Source organism: Protopterus annectens, chromosome 17.part0 (assembly GCF_019279795.1).
Source record: "Protopterus annectens isolate FY-2018-M chromosome 17.part0, PAN1.0, whole genome shotgun sequence".
Classification (NCBI taxonomy): domain Eukaryota; kingdom Metazoa; phylum Chordata; order Ceratodontiformes; family Protopteridae; genus Protopterus; species Protopterus annectens.
In genome coordinates this window covers 346523561-346548131 of record NC_056751.1, presented here as the reverse complement: position 1 = coordinate 346548131, position 24571 = coordinate 346523561, and the positions used below count along the sequence as shown (strand labels likewise).

Here is a 24571-nt window from a genome sequence, read left to right as displayed (position 1 = left end):
TATCCAAACAAAGCTGAAAGCAATTAGTCTGACAAGTTTCATGGAGGTTACACAATTTGTATCACCTTTTCTGCTTCCTGGAGTATTTAACTTCCAGTAAAAGGAAATATGTGACATCACTTTTCATTACCTTGAAAATGAGCCAGATATACACACTCCTGTATTTTTAGCAAAGGTAGAATATTATCACCCTTCCTTTGTTTAAACTGAGGGCTTTTGAAGCTGTTGGAAATTCACTGTGTTTCTGTTAATACCACAGTGACGTTGCTTTGGTACCTTTTTCCAAGTTGCCTTAGGATGTAATTAAGACTTTGCCTTAGGGCTCCTCCTTCTGCCCATAAATAGAAGAGCCAGACTTTCAGAGCTTAGGAAAGGGTCAGTAACTCATCCAAAGCTATCCTAATTCCTACTAGTTACCAGACATATACCGAGAGGAAATCAGAATGTACTGCAACAGGATTGATGGACCAAGACGAGGAAGATCATTTGATTCTATGAATTCTAACTTTGAAGAAAAGCAGTTAAATGAGGTGAGAAAGAAGTTGTGTTACACATTTTGTCAGATTTGAAATATTTTTTTACAAAGTTTGGTTAATCATATTAATGATATTGGTTTAAAAATAAAAAAATACAAGATCAGGATAAGTTATTCAATACAGGATATGTTTCTTCTGTAATTTTCTGTAGTAGATGTCAGTCTTAATTAAGTACTAAAATCAGCATAATCATATATTCAGTCAATACCAAGCAGCTCCTTAATTTACTCTAAAGTTTAAGATGCTGTTGCACATGCTTTTTAAGGCTCATGTTGGATATGTTTGTGTGTGACTATAATGTAATACAATATAATATATATAATATATATAATATATGTTTTTATTATAAAGATGGACAGATAGCATGTATATTCATGTATATGTATATATGCATATGGGCTGAGAATAAAATTGGTCAGTTTGGATCAGTGGTTTACCCTTGTTAACAAATTCAAATAAATAAATGTGTGTGTGTGTGTGTGTGTGTGTGTGTGTGTGTGTGTGTGTGTGTGTGTGTGTGTGTGTGTGTGTGTACCCATCCATCCATCTACAACTTCTTTTTCCCATTTTTGCACATGGGATCGGGGTGTAACATCAACAGTGACAATCATCAAGAGCCAAGGTTTACACATATATACATATACTTAAATACATATGTGTTTGTGTAAAAAAATACGCACACACACACACACACACACACACACACACACACACACACACACACACACACACACACACACACACACACAAGGATGTTATAGGTAAATGAGGTCACAAAATGTTTGTGAAAACTTTTAGAAGTAAACACAGACCAAGAAACTGTTGTGCTTTTCTAACTTAAGTATTTAGTGTTAAATATAGAAAACTTTAGGTATGTCTTTGCAGTGAATCAGCCTGGAATTAACACTTATTTGAGCAAACCGATTATAGAACTGTATTTACTTTGTCTGTCCCTGGAGAATCTTCTTCTTCTTTTGGCTTTTCCCGGTTAGGGGTCACCACAGCGAATCACCTGTCTGCTCATGTTTGGCAGTGGAGTTTTACGGTGTCGAGTTGCCAGCCTGGCACCCAACCTTCCACGGAAGGCACACACATGCACACACTCATGCTTAGGGCCAGTTTAGAGTATCCAATCCACCTAACGTTATGCAGTGATATTCATTACAGTTAACATATTTTAAAGTGCATGTACAAATGTAAACTGAGTATGTATTGTACTTTTGTCTTCCACTGCTTCAATGAATCACCTGCAGCTTCTAACAAATAGTTAGTGGTTGTATTTACTACAGCAGACATTCTGTTTTAAAGTATACAGCAGTTCACATGCATTCCACATTATTCTGTCACAAATGTATTTCTTTTTATTGAAAAAGAGCAAAATATGATTTAACATACTGCAAATACATTTGTGTTATAACTAGCACGTAAAGCATAACTTTTTTGTCAGTTAATAACTATATTACGGTATTGTACCTTATTTCAAAATACTGCCAGTAAAACAGAACAGGGATTAGTTTTTATGTTTAATGCTCCTGTAATAAATTCAGAATAAAATGTTTTTTTTAAAAGTAATACTATAAAGAATATTTTTACAGTCTTACTTTCTGTTATACAAATTAATGATAAAATGACAAGAATATTCTTATATTCTTTATCAAACACACAACAGTTATGAGGAGTGTTTCTTATCTCTTATCACAAGGAGAAAGATAATTTTCTAGCAAACCTGACTCATCTGGGCAGATTTTTATCCCCTCCTTTCTCCCCTGAAAACTAATGTTCCTTCTAGACCTCTTAATTGTTAGAAAATTGACTATCAGGACTAAATACTTTCATACAGGGCTAAGAGTTGTCACTGCAGCTATTTGTTTCAGTTTTATACTATGGTAGGTGAAGATAGCAGCATAGCAGACAGTGTATCCATGATATTTAGCTACATTGTTAATCTTTCTTCTTGGACCGTTTCTTAACTTGTGTCATTACTGCTGCATATCATTCAAAACAGAGTACATTTTAGGACTGTGATAATAGTTGAGGTATTAACCGTTAAACAGTTATTGAGATGTTTTGAGAAATGCCAAGGTTTGACGTGGCATTCTAGACTATGGCATTTGTCGAAGTTTCTAAAAGGTACATTTACTGATTCCCACATATGAGTGCATGCCAGGCATTCAAGGGGTGCATGGGTCTTTACAATCATAGCACCAAGCTGTCTAGTGTCTGTTATTCCAGCCACAGGGGCATGTCCTAGAGCAGTCCAATGCTTATCCTGTTTCTAGCTGAAAATGTCCCCAGAATATTCTTTTATATCTTGTTCTGCCATCCTGATTTATAGGATGTTATGAATATATCATAGTATATAAGTCTGCATAGCCAGTATATTAATATTTTAGTGCTGCCCTCAGGAATCAGGATGGTAGAAAATAAATGAGAAAAATCACAGAAGCTAGTATTACAAAGGCGTTTGAAAAATAATCAATGATTTGCAATAGTTTTTAAATTAAAACAAATATATATTATTTATTTGTAACTTTTTGAGTCTTTATTTAAGGGGAGGGATGAGACTTTCCACTGTGTGACACAATGCAGGTTTAAGTCAGGATATGTTGGTAATAAGCTTACTTTGAAGATTAAACAAGACATCCTCACGTCTCCTCTAAGAATATGTAATCAGGTCACATAAAACATGCAGCAGGCTAGTAACAGTGCCGTCCAAATGGAGCTCTTTACAGATATGCCTAGTAGAGCACAACTGTAACAACCTGACAATGCAGTCTTGTTAATAACGTGCTTTGAGTGAGATGTATCTTTTTGATCAGATTTTGATTCATGCAGTTTATTTATTTATTTATTTTTCTGTGTTGTGTGAATTTAGCCAATTCCTCTGCTCAAACAAAATCACCCCCCAAAAAACTGTAAATGTTTGCATTTATAACTAGTGAACTTACTGTAAATCATTTATACCCTAATAACTGCTTTTATCCTGTCCTCCCTAGGGAGTTGGAGTCTATCATAAACCAACTGATATACGCAAGTACGTTCTAGGTGCACAGCCCAACCACAAAGATCCAGAAAAAAACCCAAAAGCCAGCACACAACCTCCAATACAACGATTTATTTTTACATACTGGTTTTGGCCACTTAAGCCTTCATCAGTGTAAAAAAAGACAATTACATCAACCCATAAATAGTTCCTGCCATACTCTGATTGGTTATTCACAGTCATTCAACTCTGGGGAAAATAACCCTCCTAACCTAATAATCCAACCCTTTTCTTTTTGGTCAAGTAACCTATGCCACCCTCCTTTGCTGTTCCTATCCAAACTGATTTTATCAATGATTATAAAATGGAACATAGCTGTATTATGTTTTAAAGTACATTTATATAGGGCATTGGATGATTTTATGCATTCAATATCATTCAAATGCTCTGTAATCCTGAACTTCAATGGGCAAGACGTCTGCCCAATATAAAAAGCAGAGCAATTACATGTGGTCAAATATATCCCCCAATCAGTATTACAATTTCCAAACACCTTCACTTGAAAAACCTTTGAAATGTTGGAAGATGAAAAATACTCTCTTTTACAGACATATTTACAACTGTTACGATGTCCACAAGGTTGGCATCCCTTGATCAACTGTCCCCCTAATGTTGATTGTCCTGAAGTTTGACACACTCTATTGTTCTTTTTGCAGTGATTGAACCAACCCTCCAAAATTTTTCCACATCTAAATGTAAACAAACATTTAGCTGTTAAAATGTTCCTTAAATCATCATCCAGTAAAAAAATATACCAGTACTTATGGTACAAGAGCCATAAAAGACACTTTGTATTATTACCAAAATTTGTGATGAGCCTGGGTATATTTCCAGATTTTTTTTGGGCTTGTATCTCAGTAACTGTGCTCTATTAACCTTCTGAGTAGAATTAAATGTTCACACAACATCAGAATATATGTATCCCCTATCACAAAATTTCCACAGCATATCATCAGCCTCTTTTTTTATATTCTGATTCGGGAAGAACCAATTCTTTTCAATCTAAGAAATTGAGCTTTGAGCATATTTCTGACAATGTGAGGGGGGGGGGGGTTGGCAACTATCCATATGCAGAAGGGTATTCAGTTGAGGAAATTTTCTGAAAACCTGACTAAGTGTCCCTTCAACTCCACATTTATCAATACAGCCAGAAAGGTAATTTGTCTGGGGTCAAGATGCACTGTGAATTGTATACCCCATTTGTTGTCATTTAAGTATTGTACAAATTTCAATAAATATGTGACATCAGACCGACAGACCCACCAGCAATCATCTGAACACCTATCCAGATGTCCATGGCCTCAAGACAGATGTTGTGGGAATCATCATAAATAATTTGTACTTTCACAAATCTCATGGAAAGGTCCACATAAATGGGTGCAAAAGATGCACCCATAGCAGTACCACTGAGTTGTAAATAGCATTCCTCTTTAAAATAAAAAACATTTTTGTCAACACATGTTCCGTGAGACATAATAAAAAAGTATTGAAGCCTGGACTGTATAATGAGGCCAGGTCCAACCAATATTCTATGGCCATTAAACCAGCCCAATGAGGAATGTGAGACTTTCCACTGTGTGACTCAATGCAGGTTTAAGTCAGGATATGTTGGTAATAAGCTTACCTTGGAGATTAAACTTCTGTTCAACACGACATCCTTTTATCTCCTTTAAGAATATGTAATCAGGTCACATAAAACATGCAGCAGGCTAATAACAGTGCTATGCAAATTAAGCTCTTTACAGATATGCTTAATAGAGCACAACTGTAGCAACCTGACAATGCAGTCTTGTTAACAATGTGTTGTGAGTGAGATTTATCTTTTTGATCAAATTTTGATTCATCAATTTATTTATTTTTTCTTTTAATGTGTTGTATGAATTTAGCCAAGTCCTCTGCTCAAACAAAGTCACTCCCCCCAAAAAATGTAAATGTTTGCATTAATAACTAATGAACTTCATTTAAATAAACTATATCCTAATAATTGCTTTTATCCTGTCATCACTGGGGAGTTGGAGCCTATCCCAACAATAAACAAGGATAAGGCAGAGAACCAGTCCTGGGTATAACATGTCTGTCTCAGGATATGCATAGCCAATCACTCACATGTGTACTTGCATACATATAGAATCAACAGTTCACCTAACAACACTTCTTTAAGATGTGAAAGAAACTAGAGCACCTGATAAAAGCCCATGCAAAACAGGAAGGATACACAATGCATTCAGAAAAGATGATATTCTAGCTATAAACTGGAGAACTAAGCGCTGTGATGCAGCAATTTTAATCATAGTTGCCTACAAACAAGTTAACAAATTAACAGATTGTGAAAGCATAAAAATGAAGTGCAAGGAGCACTAAACACTGTATTACAATGGTGCAGTTTATTTTTCTGTAGATTCAAATGAGGTACAGAATTCAGACAAAGCCATAGCAGTGCAAGCAGTGCAATAATCTAACCTGGCAGACAAAAATAATCCCCTCAGCATGTGGCAGATTTCTTATCACATGCTGCATCACTCTCAACATCTTAGCCCAAGAATCATGGCCAAAGGCCCAAAATCAGGGACAGTTTTTACATGTTGTTCTTATCTGCTTAGAAACCTAATAGAATAATAGGATTTGCATTAACATTTACTTTCTGAAGAATAAAAGGTCTTTAACTCTAATGTGGGGCAATATTTTTTTAACTGTGATCTCAATGGTTTGCCAGAAAAATCACTTATTTCATGAGGGATAAGGGAATAAATGAGGAAAAATCAGAAACAGCTGAGTGGAAAATTATAAATTAACACACGTAGAAAATAAAATAGCAGGGAACCACCAGGTTGAGTTTTACTTTTATTGAAACAATAAGGCAGTAAAACAACTTTAAAATACAACTATAAAATCCAAGTGCACCAATAAATAAGATCATCAGGTCATTAGACAGGAAAGCGCTTATTTATTGGTGCACTTGGATTTTACAGTTGTATTTTAAAGTTGTTTTATTGCCCTATTGTTTCAATAAAAGTGAAACTCAGCCTGGTGGTTCCCTGCTATTTTATTTTCTACGTGTTGGACTTTGCTGGCAGTGAACCTTTGGTGGAAGGACTCAATTATATGTTTTTAATTATAAATGAAAAGAATGATGATATAAAATACAATGTCCTAGCACTCCTTTTGGTATTTATGGAGAATATGATTCTGAAAAATAGTTTCTTTATTTGTTAACAAGACAACTGAAGTGGTCCTCCATGAAACCTTGTTGGGCATGAGCTAGGCATATATATATTTACACATGCATGTGTGTGTGTGTGTGTGTGTGTGTGTGCGTGTGTGTGTGTGTGTGTGTGTGTGTGTGTGTGTGTGTGTGTGTGTGTGTGTGTGTGTGTATGTACATATACATATATATATATATATATATATGTATATATATATATATATATATATATATATACATATACATATGGGTCTACTTCTGTTCTTCAAAAAATACACTTTATCGAAGAACAAAAGCCAAACTCACTTTAGCGAAAGTGCACTTAAACAAAAATGCACTTTTGCAAAAATCAGTTAACCAAGGCACAGTACAGTGGGGATAAGGAAATATACCCTTTTCCCCACTGTAGTGCGATCTACCTATATATAGGTATCGGGGGTGTGGGGGGTGCAATGTGTTTCTAGTAGCATTTTGTTTTATTTTTGTGCTTCAGTAAACTGATTTTCACAAAAGTGCATTTTTGTTTAAGTGCACTTTCGCTAAATTGGGTTCGGCTTTCTGTTCTTCGATAAAGTGTGTTTTTGAAGAACAAAAGTAGACCCATATATATTTATATATATATATATATATATATATATACTTATTTAAAACCTCAGAGGTGTAAACATTAACACTAGGTGACTACTGTAAATATGGCACCCCAATCCAATGTACAAATGGGAAACAGAGTATTGATGATGACGACATGATGACAATATATATAATGCATGAATGCTACCAGATTTAACTAAGAATTCAAAGAGTTAGATCAGCAATAGTTTAGTTTGTCTAATTTATGCAAAAACGTTCTCAGCATGCATTAAACCATTACCACAAAATATTAATGCATTAACCCTATGTACCCTAAGTAAGACATACAATATTGTATAACATCTTGCAAAACTGTATTTAGAGTAAATAATGCATTTACAGAAGTAATAATGCTATAACTTAAGTAGCTGAAAGCTTTGGACTGTATTAAACTATTTCCAAATAGCATCCATAATTTAAGCATTTCGATTTTCATAGGCAAAACTAATCAATATAGTCTGGACTGGTATGAATTTTAAGTCAAACTATATACCTATGTCTCTAGTAGACAGAAGCAGCCAATGAATGTTTGACTACCCATGCCCAAGCCTACATATACCCCCAACAATAACCCTAGGGTATCAACATTTATCAGATGCATTTAGAATGCATGACTAGACTTAAAATGGCCCCCTGGGGTTATTAGCCTAGTAATCATCTATTATGAAGAATAAGAGTTTCATTATCAGGTTTAATAGTCAACTGCTTTAATTCACAATTGAAGATTGTATAGTAATAAAGCATTTTTTCAGTCATATGGTGGGTCAAACTTGGATAATTCCACAAAATGATTCCTAGGTTCTATAGAACATTTTGAGAATCAATAATCTGTTTTCAGCTGATGATCTGGTTGTAGTTACTTATACCCTGGTCTCTTCTCATATAGAGTGCAGCAGTGCTTTATACCTTGGGCAACATGACTACAACCTTGACTGCTTCTGGCAGATGCATTATTCTGCAGGCACTGTTCTGACTACAGTGATCAAATAAGGTTTGTTCTGCTCAATCTATACAGCGACACTGGCTGTTAATAGCAGTACTGTTCTCTTTCAAGACATGGCTGCCCAGCACAATTCAGGCCCAACTCATTTGAAAGACCTACTGATGTCCTTCGCTCCAGTTCACTAACTCTATTACAGAAGTTTGTGCTAATTGCAGGCATGTATCATGAAACCTGAGTTAATCTTCTTTTATGAATTTTCTGAAGACCCATCTGTTCCAGCAAGTTTACAACATTATTTCATTTTAAAACTATGGGCCAGATTCAATAAAGCCTACTATAAATGTACACGATATGTATTCAATAAAATTCTTATCAAATTGTTTGTGTTTTCTAATCACTCAAAAAGATTACACTAAGTGTGCATGTGGTCTACACTTTGTGGTAACCTGTATGAATCCCTGTCAATATTTAAGGCTGCAAGAATGCCAGTAGGAAAACTAAAATTAGGAGGAAGAAGGTGTCAGTTATGTCTGTGTTGTCTGTTCATTTAGAACAGTGTAGGCTTTATTGAATCCTGGCCTTTGTCTTCCATCTTTGATACTGTTGTAATGATTTGCTGCTTTTTTGTTTTTGTACACTGTCTTTGCTTCATTCTCTATTGATGCTTGCCCAACACCAGGGCAAACTTATCCCTAAGTGTGAAAAAATTCCTGTTATACCACACATCTCTTTACTCTCCCTTCTTCACTCACTCCCTTACGTTTATCAATTTTTCTCCCCTGACTTTCTCTCTAAATATGCCATAAGCCTGCTTTTCTCTCACTTTGTATTGCAATTCTTGGTTGTATTAAACTAACTTAACTTTAGTTTCTCTATAAAGTGGCTAAAATCTCTCTAAATAATAAATCACTATCATGTAAGTTGCATCTATAAGAATATTTTCACATTATGTCTAATTTGGTATAATTATTTAAACTGTAGATTCTTATTTGCAGTGATGATGGACAGGTTGACAGACGAGATCAGACAGGAGTCCCCGTGGACTATGATGTTTGCAGATGACATTATATGTAGTGAGAGTAGGGAACAGGTTGAGGAAACCCTGGAGAGGTGGAGATATGCTCTAGAGAGGAAAGGAATGAAGGTCAGCAGGACTGAGACAGAATATATGTGTGTGAATGAGAGGTAGGATAGAGGAATGGTGGATGCAGGGAGTACAGTTGGCAAAGGTGGATGAGTTTAAATACTTGGGATCAACAGTTCAGAGTAATGGTGAGTGTGGAAGACAGGTGAAGAAGAGAGTACAGGCAGGGTGGAGTGGGTGGAGAAGAGTGTCAGGAGTGATTTGTGACAGACGAGTACCAGTAAGAGTGAAACAGAAGGTTTACAAGAGGGTAGTGAGACCAGCTATGTTATATGGGTTGGAGACAGTGACATTGACAAAAAGGCAGGAGTCAGAGCTGGATGTGGCAGAGTTAAAGATGCTAAGATTTGCACTGGGTGTGACGAGTGCAGACAGGATTAGGAATAAGTTTATTAGAGGGTCAGCCCTGGTTGGATGGTTTGGAGACAAAGCCAGTTAGGCGAGATTGCATTGGTTTGGACGTGTGCTGAGGAGGGATGCTGGGTATATTGGGAAAAGGATGCTAAGGATAAAGCTGCCAGGTAAAGAGGAAGGCCTAAGATAAAATTTATGGATGTGGTGAGAGAGGACATGCAGGTAGTTGGTATGACAGAGCAAGATGCAGAGGACCGGAAGAAATGGAAACATATGATCCACTGTGGCGACCCCTAATGGGAACAGCTAAAAGAAAAAGAGGATTATTTAAATTGTAGATGTATTTGTCCTATTTTTGAAGATTGTAAATTTATTGTTATTAAAATGCTTTTGTAATTCTTTTGAGCTTTTCTCCCCAGGCCTCTACTGAAAATTGGCACCTTCCCAGTCAGACTTGTCCTGTAATCAAATGACAATAAATAAATAAAGTTAATGTTCTGGCTAACACTCACTCTTCTGGTAGCTATAAATCAAATAAATAAATAATAAATGTAGCATTTAACAAAGGCTAACTTGGATTTACGTGTTATGTTAAAATGCAAAGCCCCAAAAATTAGGGACAAATTTTAAATATTGCTCTTATAAACTTAGAAATAACTAGTCTTAAACTCAAATGTCTGTCATTATTTAGTGAATTCAGAGTCCTCACTGATTTGTCAACAAAATTCAGAAAATCATAAATGTTATGAGGAACAGAACAAAAATATGAGGCACAAATCTGGACATTCTGTGAAAATCTGAACAGTTGAGATTTAAGATAGTACTTGAGGGACTTCCTATAACAGATCTTAGGATCAGACACCTGAATCAGAGAAGGTAGCTGACTACATACTACCAGAACCAAATAGGTGAATGAAACTCTGCCAGGAGTTTCTGTTAGTCTCAGGACAATTAGTAGCCATCAACTTATGACCCCAGAGTAGGACCAGCCTTTGGTCAACTGATGCCCTAGGCAAAAGGTTTCCACAGTGCCCCCCAACATCACCCTGTGCCCCCATTCTGGTCTACCTACACCACTCAGATTATTGGAAAAGCACCCCTGCCAGAGTGGCACCCTAGGCAGCCGCCTAGTTTGCCTATGTTTAAGGCTGGCTATGCCCCAGAGACCTCACTCAGACGAGGAAAAATTTAATTCTTTAATATAGGAAGAACAGAGAGTTTGTATGGCTCAGAAAATAAGCCTGACAATTTTAAATGCTAATCTGGCAGTGACTATCAGGTAGTTGTGGATTACACATAACACATAAAAATGGCCAATACACTGCAAGTACCTGCCCTCTCTCATTAACCACCATTAATTAGAAAGCTTCCACATGTAATTATAAAATGTACATTTCAAGATGTAAAATTTTATCTAAGGACAAACATTCCTTACCAAGTAATGTTAGCTTAGCATATACTTCTGCACACTTCTGTTTGAGTTATACAAGTTATAGCTGAACTTCTAAAAACTTGCTTAACTCTCATTGGCAAATAAATTACTCATAAATACAAAACTATGTAGTTTCTCCACTTATAAACAAGAATTAATGATAGCAAGTCAACAAATAATCTCTAGTGCACCTTTTTCACAAAATTAAAGTTGTCATTCACCAATTTCGTCACTAATCTGTCACTGTTACTTACAAGTTCAATAGTTTAGGTGTATACACAGAAAAGCCTTTCTAGTGAGATTCTTAGCAATATATTACTGTTTATAAGCAGTGCAAATGTTTTATTCAGCTTAAACTTGGCTTCTTAGTTTGAACATTTCTGCTTGGCTTCTTGATTATGTGTATCACTTCATCTGCCTTGTGCACACAGTATCTAGTTGTTGTTGTACAAGTGTGATGCAAGAGCACCCCCTTCTGGATTAAGAAGAAAACAAAAATCATGGTTGTATATTACAAAGTCTCTGAATTAACTTAGACATCCCAATTTTAAAACTGATGTAACTACAATAAATATTTATTCCAGATCTGGTCTTCATAATTATATACACAAGAACTCCTTATTACATGAATCTGCATATAATAACATGATAAACATTGTTTTTACTTAGAAATGTGTATTAGCACCCAAGTAAATATATACAATTAGGTAAGTGGTCTTTTGTTAAGACTTATTAGTAATAATTGCAAAGAAACACTCCTATGTTAAAAAATGTTGTTACAGCATATACAACGTTTTGTTGTATAAGGGAAACTGTATTATTTTACTGGGTGATTCTTGCTGTCATGCCTGCCAACCATCAAGCTTCCCCTCAGTTAGACAGTGTCCATTTACTTTTCCACTCCAGGAATTCCACCTGGAGCTGAGTTGAGTGGGCAGCTATCATTCAGGCAGCTATGAGGGTGCTTTGTACTCTCACTAGCATCCTGGTAATAACAGCATTTTGGATAACCTAACTCTACCCTCTGGTTGGGGTGTCTTCCTCATGTGATTGCATACCTATGTACACTCTCTTTGAAAGCTACCACCAATCAGGGGGATGGTAAGCCACCACCTGCCTCAGCTTGCCCCGTCTGTGTTGTACCCTTCCTCAAATGGATAGTCGCAGTGTGTCTATTCAGGTCAAGGTACAAGGCCCATTAGAGATATGGTTTAGAATATGTAATATCAAAGAACTTGAAAATGTCAGCACAGAAAGCTGTGGCAGCTGCAGGTTAGTTGATCTAATTTATGGAGGGAACCCCCCCTCCCCCACAGATCTATTTTAGAACAATTCTGAGTAAATTACCTAAGATGCATCTGATTGATCTCATAAAGGATGGCTCCACTGAAGGTATGAATTCTTAAACCACACTGTTAGATTTCTATGACTGGGAAACTAATCATCTAAAACTAATGAAAGCGATTGATGGGATGTGATTAGAGTTTGTCAGGGATTTTAACATGATATTTTTGTAAGAATGCGTGATACAAAAAGAAATGAGAGTCTGCCATACCACTCAACTTCTTTGGTCAAAAATTCCGGATAAAGCCAAAAATAATTGCAGTGTAAAAGGCCAAAATCTGGCAAAAGTTTAAAATATGACTCTAATTAGTTAATAGAGCAACAGGTTTTGTATCAACATGCATTTTCAGAACAATAAAATGTATAAAACTCTAATGCCTGGTATAATTAACTGACTATAATCGAGAATGATGGAACATAAAATCAAAAAAAAAAAAAAGTATGAGGGGCAGGGTAAAATCAGGGATTTTTAATGAAATCAGGGAAAGTTTAAAGGTATAGAGTCCACAGGTTAAGCAAAAGTAAAATAAAATAAAATAAAAGCATTTATAACTGTCTGATGGTAAATAAAGAAAATAAGACTGATGATGGCACTAATTAAAGGAAGTAACAAATAACCCACGGCTATCCATAGAGCTCATTAACGATTATAAGCTTTTTAAATATCTTACCATGTAATGCTACATAAAGAAAAAACAGAAAACATAACCCTTTGCTGATACTACTATGATACAATATGGAAGATACTTCACTTGTAGCATAATGACCTAGATGTAAAAAACAGTTAAGTATATGCAGCTGTTATTTTATTCTGATAAGTTTAATCCCATGTACCTTTGTATGAGAAATTCAGACATGAATTACAGGTGAACTTGGCAGCGTACACCAGTAGATGCGTACATGGACTTTGGCAAGGCCTTTACATGTATGTTACACAGAAGATAGCTAAGAAAACTGGTGGAGAGTGGTTGGGCATAGGACCAAGAATTAGGAACTGGATAGGTATCTGGCTAAATAGTAGGACAAAGAACTGTGGTAAGATGGAAAATGTCAAGAATTAGAGAAATAACTAGTAAACGTTTACAGATATGTGTCCTGGGTCCACTCCTCTTCAGTGTGTTTATCTCACACATAACTGAGGAAACACAGAACTCGATCAACCTCTTTGATGATGACACAAAGACAGTTGCTGCAGAGGAGGATGGGTCTTAAGAGTTCAGTAAAGGATTTGGAAAGGCTGATCAAGTGGGGAGAAAGGTGGTAGTTGATGTTCAGTGCAAATTGGCGCACTTGTTTCCACAGTACTATCACAGATGGTGTTCAGAGGGCATGCAGGAGTACTAACTTCAAGGGCTGCAACACAGTCATGTGGAATTACTTAACCTGCAGTAAGGAGTATCACACCCTCTCCAAAATGCCCTTTCCATACCAAATCCTGAGGTGGTACAGAATGTATACAGTGGAGTTAGGGACCCCTGAAAAAAAATCAAAAAGCTTAAACCACCCATGCTGGCTGCCTGAATGATATCCCTTCTTAGCTGACTCTTGCACTAGTGATGGGGAACAAATGAGCGAATTTATCAAGAAAAGGATGGATGATCAGCATGTAGCAGGGCCAAAAAGAGTTAAAGAAAGAAAAAGGGGAAATCCACAAGAAAGATCCCTGGGATAAAGGAGAAGAAATACGACCAAAGGCTAGACGAGGTATAACTCTTCTCACATGAGACTAGAAGAGATGGGGAGGGATAGGATATAAGTGTAGAAGCTCATGTCATAGAGAGCTGCGAATGGTCATTCTGAACAGACGTATAGATGGGTTGCGAAGGAAGGGACAAAGGCAGCAGATTGTAGGGACTAACTATTCCTGCATCTCCAAAAGTATTTTTCACAGTGTTTATTCCCATGGAATGGACTAATGGCATACTTGGTTTACAGGAATTCACAGAGGGCATGGGAGAGGTAGAAAAGAGAAGAGGAAGGCAGCGATAGAGAGGAAGTGGAATGTTAAGACACTTGAAATGGTAGAGAAGATAGGCTTATTGTCTGCTTCTGACATCAGGCAAATCTTTTATTTATCTTTTGTTAACTGGATTAACCCCACTAGGGTATTAGCATCGTTCCAGAGGAGACCAAAAGGGTATTAGCATCGTTCCAGAGGAGACCAGATGTGGTATTTGTGCTACTGGAGGAAATCTGGTCAGGACAGCAGGGAACTTTCGCTATTCTTTTCAGTAAGAGCAACGAGATCTTTTACACCCACCTGAGCTACCACCAGCTCAAGCAGATGGCACCTTGGTTGAATGTGTCCTCTGAAGGCTGGCACACCCCCTAATGCTGCACTGCAATGTCAGCAATTTGAAAATTAATTTGCTCACCTGTACTGAGAATACATCCCTCAGCTATCTGCTCCAAAGTCAGGTATGCTACCTGTTGAGCAACACACATTGTAATGTAAAGAATGCAGGGGCACTAATAATTTCAAGACAGGAATGGAAGCGAGGAGGCCCATAACTCATTACAGAAGCAATTATGGGGATAAGGCAAAGTGAGAATAGTAATAAGGACATTCACTGGAATTCTGGAGTACTTTGTTTATCTTTTATAACAGATAAGGTCCATTAAAAATAAAGGCACCTATTCAAGAAGTCTTAGTCTGGTTAACTGACTTGCTCAGATTTGCAAAGTACACAAGTACAAACTTAAAAAAATCAAAGTACCTTCTGCAGGATGGAGCTTATTAATAGCTTTTGGTCTGCATTAGACTGGCTGGCAGCTGTATTAGTGTACATATGGAACGGTGTCAAAGGAAAACAAAAAAAACAATGTGTCTGTCATGTAGTTGTTTATGTAATGAGACCTAGAATACCATGCCAGTCCTAAGGACTGTTTTAAAAGAAAAATATTTAGCCAGAGTAAAGGCTATTTAAAGAAGGGCAATAAGGTGACAACAAATTTGTATCATTATTTCATGAGGCATCAGCAAGAGATTTGCATACTGTACAATCTGTATGTAATTCTACCAAAGTTTTATGTTTGTGTTTCATTTAAAATCTGTCCCTAATTTTGGGCATTCTTATGCCAAGAGGATGACAGGTATGATCTAAGACGGCCACTTGCTTGTAGCTTTGGAATGCTATTCCTGTAGAAATAACTTCTGACAAGACATATTTCTTTTTCTTTCAGTTATTTGTAACCTTTGATTCTATTACTCTTGGCAAAACAGAAGATTTTATTTTTTTTCAAACTATTCATTTTTCATTGATTTTTCTGAATTTATATTTCTTTTAACTTTGGAAACTGATAAAAGGGAAGAAAAATACTCAACACAAATGCACACAAAGAACATACAACATGTAATTTATTCTCTAAAGGAAATAACAATGACAGAGGATTTTCAGATCAAAATGGGAAAAATATTTAGCAAAGCTTTAGTCAACAAAACAGATATTATCAAAAAATTGACTGGATACATAATGGGGCCCTCAAACTATATGTCCCAGGTAGGTATGAGTTAGTAGTGAGCAGCAGTTTACATTCTCCAAGGATGATGTCACAATATGAGAAAAAATTAAGTTTTCATTCAAAAGGGGACAAATATTTGTCAGCCAAGGAGGATTTGGTCAAAAGACCACAATGCCTTGCCTGGGATGTCATGCATCTGTCTACTCTAGGGTTTTAATTATTGGCAAAGACATTGTCCACCACCATAGTGCTTTTTTAGGCAGTGCCACTCTGATAAACCTACAAGCATAACAATGCAAGCAAAGGAAAATATAAAGGTGTTACTGATCAATTTGAAAAGCATAAAGAAGAAACTCCACTCCCTGCAAGCCACCCATACCCTGGAGGATGCCGACATCTATGTACTGACTGAGACAAGGTTTAAAATGGCAGAGAGCACTCTGGCTGTCAGGACTATAACATTGAGGTGTCTCAATCTTCATCCAGAAAAGATTCACATCAGTGCTGATAAACAGACATGATGCTCTTGATCATAAGTTAGCTTGTTACACAACTCACTGTATGAACCAAGAAATCCACAGTGTCTATCTACAGGAACTAGAATCAACCAGCATTAATCCCGATATAATTTTCCTAGGTGATCCAAGCTATCCAACTATAGAAAGGGAAACCTATGCAACCACTAGTGCACAAGCACAGAGACTCCCAGACACAAATGCCCTGAAACAATTAGTCAGAGAACTGACTAGGGGAAACAGCATCTTTAGTTTTGTCCTTACCATCCCTTGCATTTCTTCATCATTTGATAGGTCTGACCATAAAGCCATCTCCTTTGAAATAAAATGGAAATCAGAGATCCCTTCCACCCAAGGTACCTTTAGAAATGTATGTGTAACAACCTACTTACTCCCAAGTGCTACAAGACAAGCTCCAACCCCCCCACCAAACCCAGTTATCTCCACTGAATATGTGGAAAGGTACACCACCACCAGCATACTATCCCAGTATGTAAACATCTGCATGTATACAGTTGTACCTTGTAGAACAAGTGCAGGGCAAACCCCAGAAACAATCACCCCTGATGGAACTATAATGTCAACAAGCTTTTCAATAAAGGAAGCAAACTTTGACCAAATGTAAGGAGTAATTTCCAGAATGATAGAACCCTCGTTAATGAAATAAACAACTCAAGAGCTTAGTAAAATCCATAAAAGCTAAGAGCAGGTCATGTTTACTCACCTTGTAGACTTCTTTAAAAAGGTCACCAAAGCAATGGATGAAGGTAAAATGGTACATCAATAAAATAACTAAAACATAATTTTAACTAATTATTTTGATGTAGTATGTATATATATATATAAAATCATATATATATATATATATAAAATCATATATATATATATATATATATATATATATATATATATATATATATATATATATATATATATTCTGAAAACATAACCAGACTTAAATTCTCAAGACATTTATTTTATTATATTTCCCTATTAACAATGTATACTTATAATCAATTTCAATTAATCCTGTTAAAAATATATATAAAAAAACTCTGATACTGATCTTATGTACTAAAATAATTAGATAATCTTAATAATTTATTTTTATAAAAAAAACATAACTTTAACTTAGGGACTGAGGAATGGCCAGATATTCAGAAATATTATATAGTGTAACAACATTCACAGCATAATGTCTTCAGATAAAAATAATATTCTCAACTACTTAATTATTTTAATTTAACATGGAATAATTAATATATCTCATATATATATATATATATATATATATATATATATATATATATATATATAATTGCAAAACTGTTATTCCAGATTAATTTTGCAGCCATAAGACAAGAAGCCCCCCTTCTTTTCTGATGATATAGTGAAATCTATTATACTGAAGGCAACAGCCAAAAATGGTTACTCACTCTTTTAGAAGATTTGTTTGTGTAAACGTTTACATCAAACTTTCTGTACTCCATAAAGCTTAGCTAATATGTTTACTTCCTATATGATAAGTGTAAAAGCTGGAACACTGAAACAAAGGCAGACTGAGTACATGTTTTATGAATATATACCTTTAATAAATTTAAATACATTTTGTAATGATATCCAGTTATTTCTAATCAGTTATATGGATTTTTGGACAGATATTATTGCACTGATGAAAAATATGGTCTTAATGTTCCAAGTGCTTCATGCCTTACAAATTACCAGTTACCTGTATTTTGGTGTTTCTTTGTTGAGGCAAAGAAATATACGAATAGGAGTAATGCAGACATTGTTGACCGTGTTTATTTTTCTTTATGTTGCAACATTACTGCAGCTGTAACTGTTTAAGGTGGGGATGAGGTCAAAGCTGAAAATGTTCTCTGGTCCAGCTCACGTATCCAGTTAACAAAGTCACTAAATAAGAAAATTAAACAAATAAATAAATAAATTAAAAAAAGGACATCCCTTCTCAAATTTTTCTGAATTCATTACTTTAATTGCCATTGTTTGTAATAAGGAAATCAGTACAATCAGGTTAAGATCTAGTAATAATGCTGATTAATTAAGATGTTTGCCTAAATTATCTATGTTGATTAGAATATATAAAACTGAGGCACTCTAAAATTGATCTTTTTATTTTTTAGAAAATTCTGAAGAAGAATTAAATTAACAAAAACAATTAAAAAAAACAATGATTAAATGTTTCAATCAACATAGCACATTTAGTACATTTATAATTAGTGGTATCATTACTGGATTTAACTTTGTTGATTAACATGACATTTCTGAAGGATCTGTTTCATGTGGCTTAATTATTTAAAATAGTTAATAGCTGAATCTCCTTACTCAGTCTAGTAATTAAATTACCTGTTATATCATCTTAATCCTTGTTTACTCAAAATGTCTGCTATATTTGTGATCCTCTGGCATTCTTATTCAATCTATATGTACCCACAGGTGTTATTCTCATAGAATAAAAGGCTGCAACTATTATTCTACTTTTGAAATCTTTTAACCTAAATCAGTTTTGCTCTTCTGCTATACCTTCCTCATCTGCAATTCTAGGTAACATTCTCTGCAAACAGATGTTGCAGACAGATTGTGTTCTACATTTTTTACCCCATGTATAATACCTCTATTTCAATCAATCTAGCAAACAATACTATATTTTCTAATGCTGGCAAATGACTTTGTACAGCTGAATTATTTGTGGACATAAGAAAAGGTTTTTGTTGATCATGAAGTCTTAGAAACTGCCTCAGCTTTCCTTGTAGCAAATTGCTTGTCCTGGCAATTAAAGTATCTTCATCAGAGATCTTTACAGTTACATTTGTAAACTCTTCAGCTTCCAGAGCTCACTTCACTTCTCATTTTCTTTAAGGTTTAATCACCATTTCTATTTTATTCTCTTTGTTGATTAATGCTACTGACTTTTTTTTAGTAAATTCTTCCAATGATTTTTAACATAGTGCAAAACAATATACAGGATGACTAATAAATGCTCTGGTTTTCGTAACACAAAATTACAGTCAATACTTTCAAAACCAAATCTATGTTATTTACCCCCCTGTAGATGATGTGATTGCCCATTGCTAAATATTGTTTACCTCAAAAATAAGATCACTGAGTGCATATTCACTTTAAAATAACAAGGTATTCTTTTTGATCCTCGTTTCATATGTATTACACTCACTGAAAGTTCTTCCAAAATGTAAGCTATCCTACAGAATTCCTCAAAGCCTTACACTTGACACCATACATTGTACTGGAAAAATATTTTCATTCCAAAAACAGAATCCTGTCTCCTCATCACTTTATGTAACCCGAAAAACTACAACCTCCTTCAGATGGTTTTGAATAAAATGCATTCCTTTATTAACTTCCCCAATCCTAGGACACACTATTGTGATTGCTTTTCAATGCTAATACCTTTCCAATTTCTCTTAGAACCTCCTTTCATTTTGCTTCTACTAGCTATAACATCCTTTTCTTCATGTTTTGCCTTCCTATAGCTCACCCCTTCTAGCTTTTGATTTCTCAGAACTCTTTATATGTATCTGATAACAATACTGTTTCTCGAAAAGTACTTCTTTTCGCATTAAGCTGTACTGAATAAACTTTGCATAAATTAAATTCTGCTATATGGAACAGTATCCCTCAAAGCATTTGTAACTCATGCCATCTCCTCCAACAAGCAAACACTAAAATCACATTACTTTGATGAAATTCCCTGTCATTGCTTCATCAGACAACTTTTAATTTGTATTTGTACAACTCTATTTGAATCTTCTAGTTATACCTCATTTATTTGCTCTACTCCTTTTGGCAACATTGTATATTTTTGTAACTACTGTATATAGACATACAGTTTTCAATTTTACATCTCCACCCTTTATTTTAACCCTGTTATGATTTATACTTTTAGACTATTTAATATGTTTGTATTATTTTTTTTATTATCTATAATGTTGTTATTCACCTTTTTCTTACCTTTTGGTCTTAGTCATGCCTTAAAAAAGGTGAATGCTCAGTCTAACCACCTATTTATCAAGTGTATCAATAAAGAAATACATTTATGAAGAATTAAAACCAAGTGCTTTATTCTTAATGAATACTATTAGTATTAATTTCATGTTTTTAATTGCAACTTAATGTAATAAAATGTATCAGAAAAGATCTTGATTCATTATGCAACACAAAGGAATTAAGAATTCCAACATTCCTGTTGAAATACATTGTTTGTCAGAGGACTGGATTTAGGCAATGAATGTTTCTTTATTCTTTTTTTTTTTTTTTTTTCATTTGTGGTTGAAGACACCTAAAGGTTTATAAAGGTAATGTTCTTGCAGTAACATTAGTAGTGCATGATCTTTGGAATGTATCAATAAAGATTCACAATGGAAGTGTCAGTAGTATGGAGTATTTATTTTCTGAAGATTCAAAGCTTAATAAACTCTTTTGTCAGATACAGACTGTATTTGCTGCCAGCTTAGCTGTCTAGAGTGAAAAATCCCTGACTGCAACCCAGATGATCCAGGACAGAGTACTGATTGAAGCACTTGAGGAACTGGCAGGGGAGATTGGAGTAAGTGGCCAAAGATGTCTTGTCCATATGTGGAAGGTACAAATGGTCCACTCTCCTTCACAACTGACACCTATGAAGGATTGAGGAGTTAGTGCTGGTTCATGACACCTGTATGACTAGGGATGTGGGCTTTGTTCATTTTTTTTTCTGTCTCAGGTATTGAAAGTCCTGAAAGTGATGCTATTGGTTTAGATTCCAGAATATCCATGAGGCTTTAAGATGTTCCTTCCTCACAGCTTTATTCAGAAGGGCCAAAACTCATCCTGTTACACAACTCAGTGCAGTTTACCTTTTTTTTTTTTTTAATCTTGGTGTTGCTGACTTCAGGCTTCTTCCAATGCCTGGTTTTGATATTCCCATCCCCAGTGGTTTCCCATAAGTGATAGTTCCCCACAAGTGTGATCCATGCCTGGGGGAGGTCTCCTTTCTGGGAAGGCCTTACAAGTGTAGGCCCTCTAATTCCCTGTGTTCAGGTTCTAAGGAGACTGAGTCACTATGTACTCTGAATAGAAAAAGGCCAGGCAAGCAGCCATCTTACTGTAATGCACAGTGGGTTTTACTTCTTAGTTGTACCTCCTAGTGATGTACTCATCTGTCATCAAAGGAGAGTGGCATGCAATGGCATCATGAGAGAAATGCCCCTTGTGATCCTCTATACCAATATATATATATATATATATATATATATATATATATATATATATATATATATATATATACACACACACACACACACACACACACACACACACACACACACACACACACACACATACATACACAGACACTAAAACAAATGTAGTGAAAACTGATTGATCAAAAGTAGAGAATCATTTCAATTTGTGCCCACCCCAAATGAATATTTTTTTATGAAATCTACATCTCTGCAGAGTCTGTTCTGAAAAGCATTTAACTCCTCAACTTCCAAAAAGAGGACCACATATTACTGCATTTATTAATTTGCAAGCTCGAGTAGGAATATAATTCTTAATATATTTTATATTAGATAAGTGCAGTTTGCATGCCTAGGGAAGGAAATGCCTAATAAAGATAATAATACATGTGAATAGGTTCGAGCACCTTTTAGGGAGTAAAGATAAGTTCAGTTTACACTGTCACCTGTGTTTAAACTCTGTACACTTAACAAATATGGCAGTTCTGGCAACCACTGTTACTTACCCATGTCATATGTAGCTATGAAATTTGCTCAATTAAGTTGCAGAATAGTATCTTAGAGATAATGGCACATGATACTACATCTAACACAGAACTTTTTTTTTTTTTTACTATTTTATTTGTTAACCAACCAAGTCCACCAGGTACAGGTGCCTCTTTTCAGATGCCTGGGAGCACATTTTATTGAAGTGACTTGCTCAGATTCACACAGAAGGTACATGAAGACTGAAGGAATCAAACCTAGGGCTGCAACAAGATCAGCCCATTAACATCTTATGATATTAAACTTCTGCACTAAATTGCCACAACTTCCCAAAATTTTGCATAATTTTGCATTAAGGCCTGCATTTGCACTTGTCTGCGTGTAGTGCACTGTCACACACTGCTGCATATAGGTGGTTACCATTGGTGGTTTAGACACAAATGGTTTGCTTGTAAATTTTCCCTTAGCACTTAGCTTGTGGTCCTCCAGATGTTTTTTGTGGGCCTGCTCTACTATCAGGTGGAACACTAAGCCTAGACTCAGAGGTACTAACACACTTCTCACCCACTAGCCATTCCTAAGTGCGACCTCTTTTCTTGACCATATAAATTTACCTAACATTATGGATGGACAATTTCCCACAGTTTCCCCAACCAGCTTCGTTGACATGAGTATCCTGAGACAGTGTAGCAACTGCCTCATGTTCACTGACAAACCTCTACTCTTAATCCATATAAACTCAACATGTGAGAGATGAAACTATATTAAGAACCTTGAATCCATGATTTCTCACACACCAGTTGGTACATATCACAATGACTGTTTAACCAAAGCAGAGAATCACACAGATGCTGGAAGGACTCCAGTTTCTGTGTGATTCTCCACTTTGGTTAAACAGTTTAAGTGGACGAGAAGTTGTGTTTTAATATATGACAATGAGCAGGTTGTTAGCATGCATACCTCACCTCCTACTTTACCCAAACCCACATCACACATACCTACATATGCAGAGGTCCTCACCAGAAACATACCTAAACACCAGAGACCTCTCAAACACAAACACAAGCAAACCACACAAAATACTTTCTCTGCAGAACATAATACACATAATAGCTCACATACCAGTGTCTCACCTGAAAAGCCCTTAAGGCAAACCACAAAACCCAACATATTAGTCATAGGTGATTCCATCAGAACTGCGACCTAACCGTCGGGAGATTCGTACAGGGGTTTCTAATCAAAGAAACCATACTACAACAGATAAAGTTGGTTCTAATGATTTTGTTCAAACATATCAGGACATAGACTTCGACAGTTGGTTAAATTCTACCTTTACCAACAACGCCAAACGTTGGGAAGACAACAGAAGCGATGGCCTAGGCTACAAGGAGAAATGCAAAGCTTTAAAAACCCTTTTAACCAGGTACAAGTCTTTATCTTTAGAAAATTGGTACTTCAACAAATGTTTGCATGACAAAATTGTACCAAAAGGGTTAAGAACAAATAAATTTCCCAATAATATAAATGGTACTACGGACACTAAGTTTTTAAAAGTATCTGTGACATTTTCAATGACTGTGGACTGGCTATATTGAAGGTGTTAATTAAACACAATGAAAAAAAAATGGAAATGGACAAAAAGGACATTGACAAACTTTACAAAGAAATTAATGATGACATTGTTTTTTGTACAAGAATATAAAAATATTTATTTTAGATCTTTGCATGATGTGGATTATGTTATTACATGTAATTATAACAGGAAATTATCTAAATTTGAAAGGGACATAAATGAGTACAGATTAGGCCTGGCTTATAGTTGTGATAAGACATTTACTAATAGAACCTATAGGGGTTATGAGAAACAGAATTGTGATTTAGATTTACAATTTCAGGATAATCATAGGAACAGCAACAGGAATTTTAACAGAGAACATGATGGGAATTTGTATGAACATGAGTATGATTTATGTGATGATGGTTTTAATAACAATGAAGGGATCCCTTTAGGGGGGGAGGGACCGAGGAGGTCAGAAAGACTGAGAAATTGGTTACAACAACCATCTTATGCACAAGTTACAGGGGCCAACAATTACAACCCCCACAGAAGAACAAATTACAGATAGAACAGTCTATTTTAGGTAAATTTGGGGATGTTACACCTACATACAAACCTGTATCTATGTATGTACACAACAATTTTTTTATTTTTAACTATACAG

The 24571-nt window shown here is 35.5% G+C and overlaps 1 protein-coding gene across 1 annotated transcript in view; it reads left to right on the top strand.

Moving 5' to 3' along the window:
• The first annotated feature begins 216 nt into the window (after positions 1–216).
• The window catches only part of TPH1 (tryptophan hydroxylase 1), a 166202-nt gene continuing 141847 nt past the window's right edge, over positions 217–24571 (top strand). Inside the window, exon 1 of the mRNA XM_044059775.1 lies at positions 217–530. Within this exon, the coding sequence (XP_043915710.1) occupies positions 444–530 (87 nt within the window). The 5' untranslated portion in view covers positions 217–443. The remainder of the gene's footprint in view (positions 531–24571) is intronic.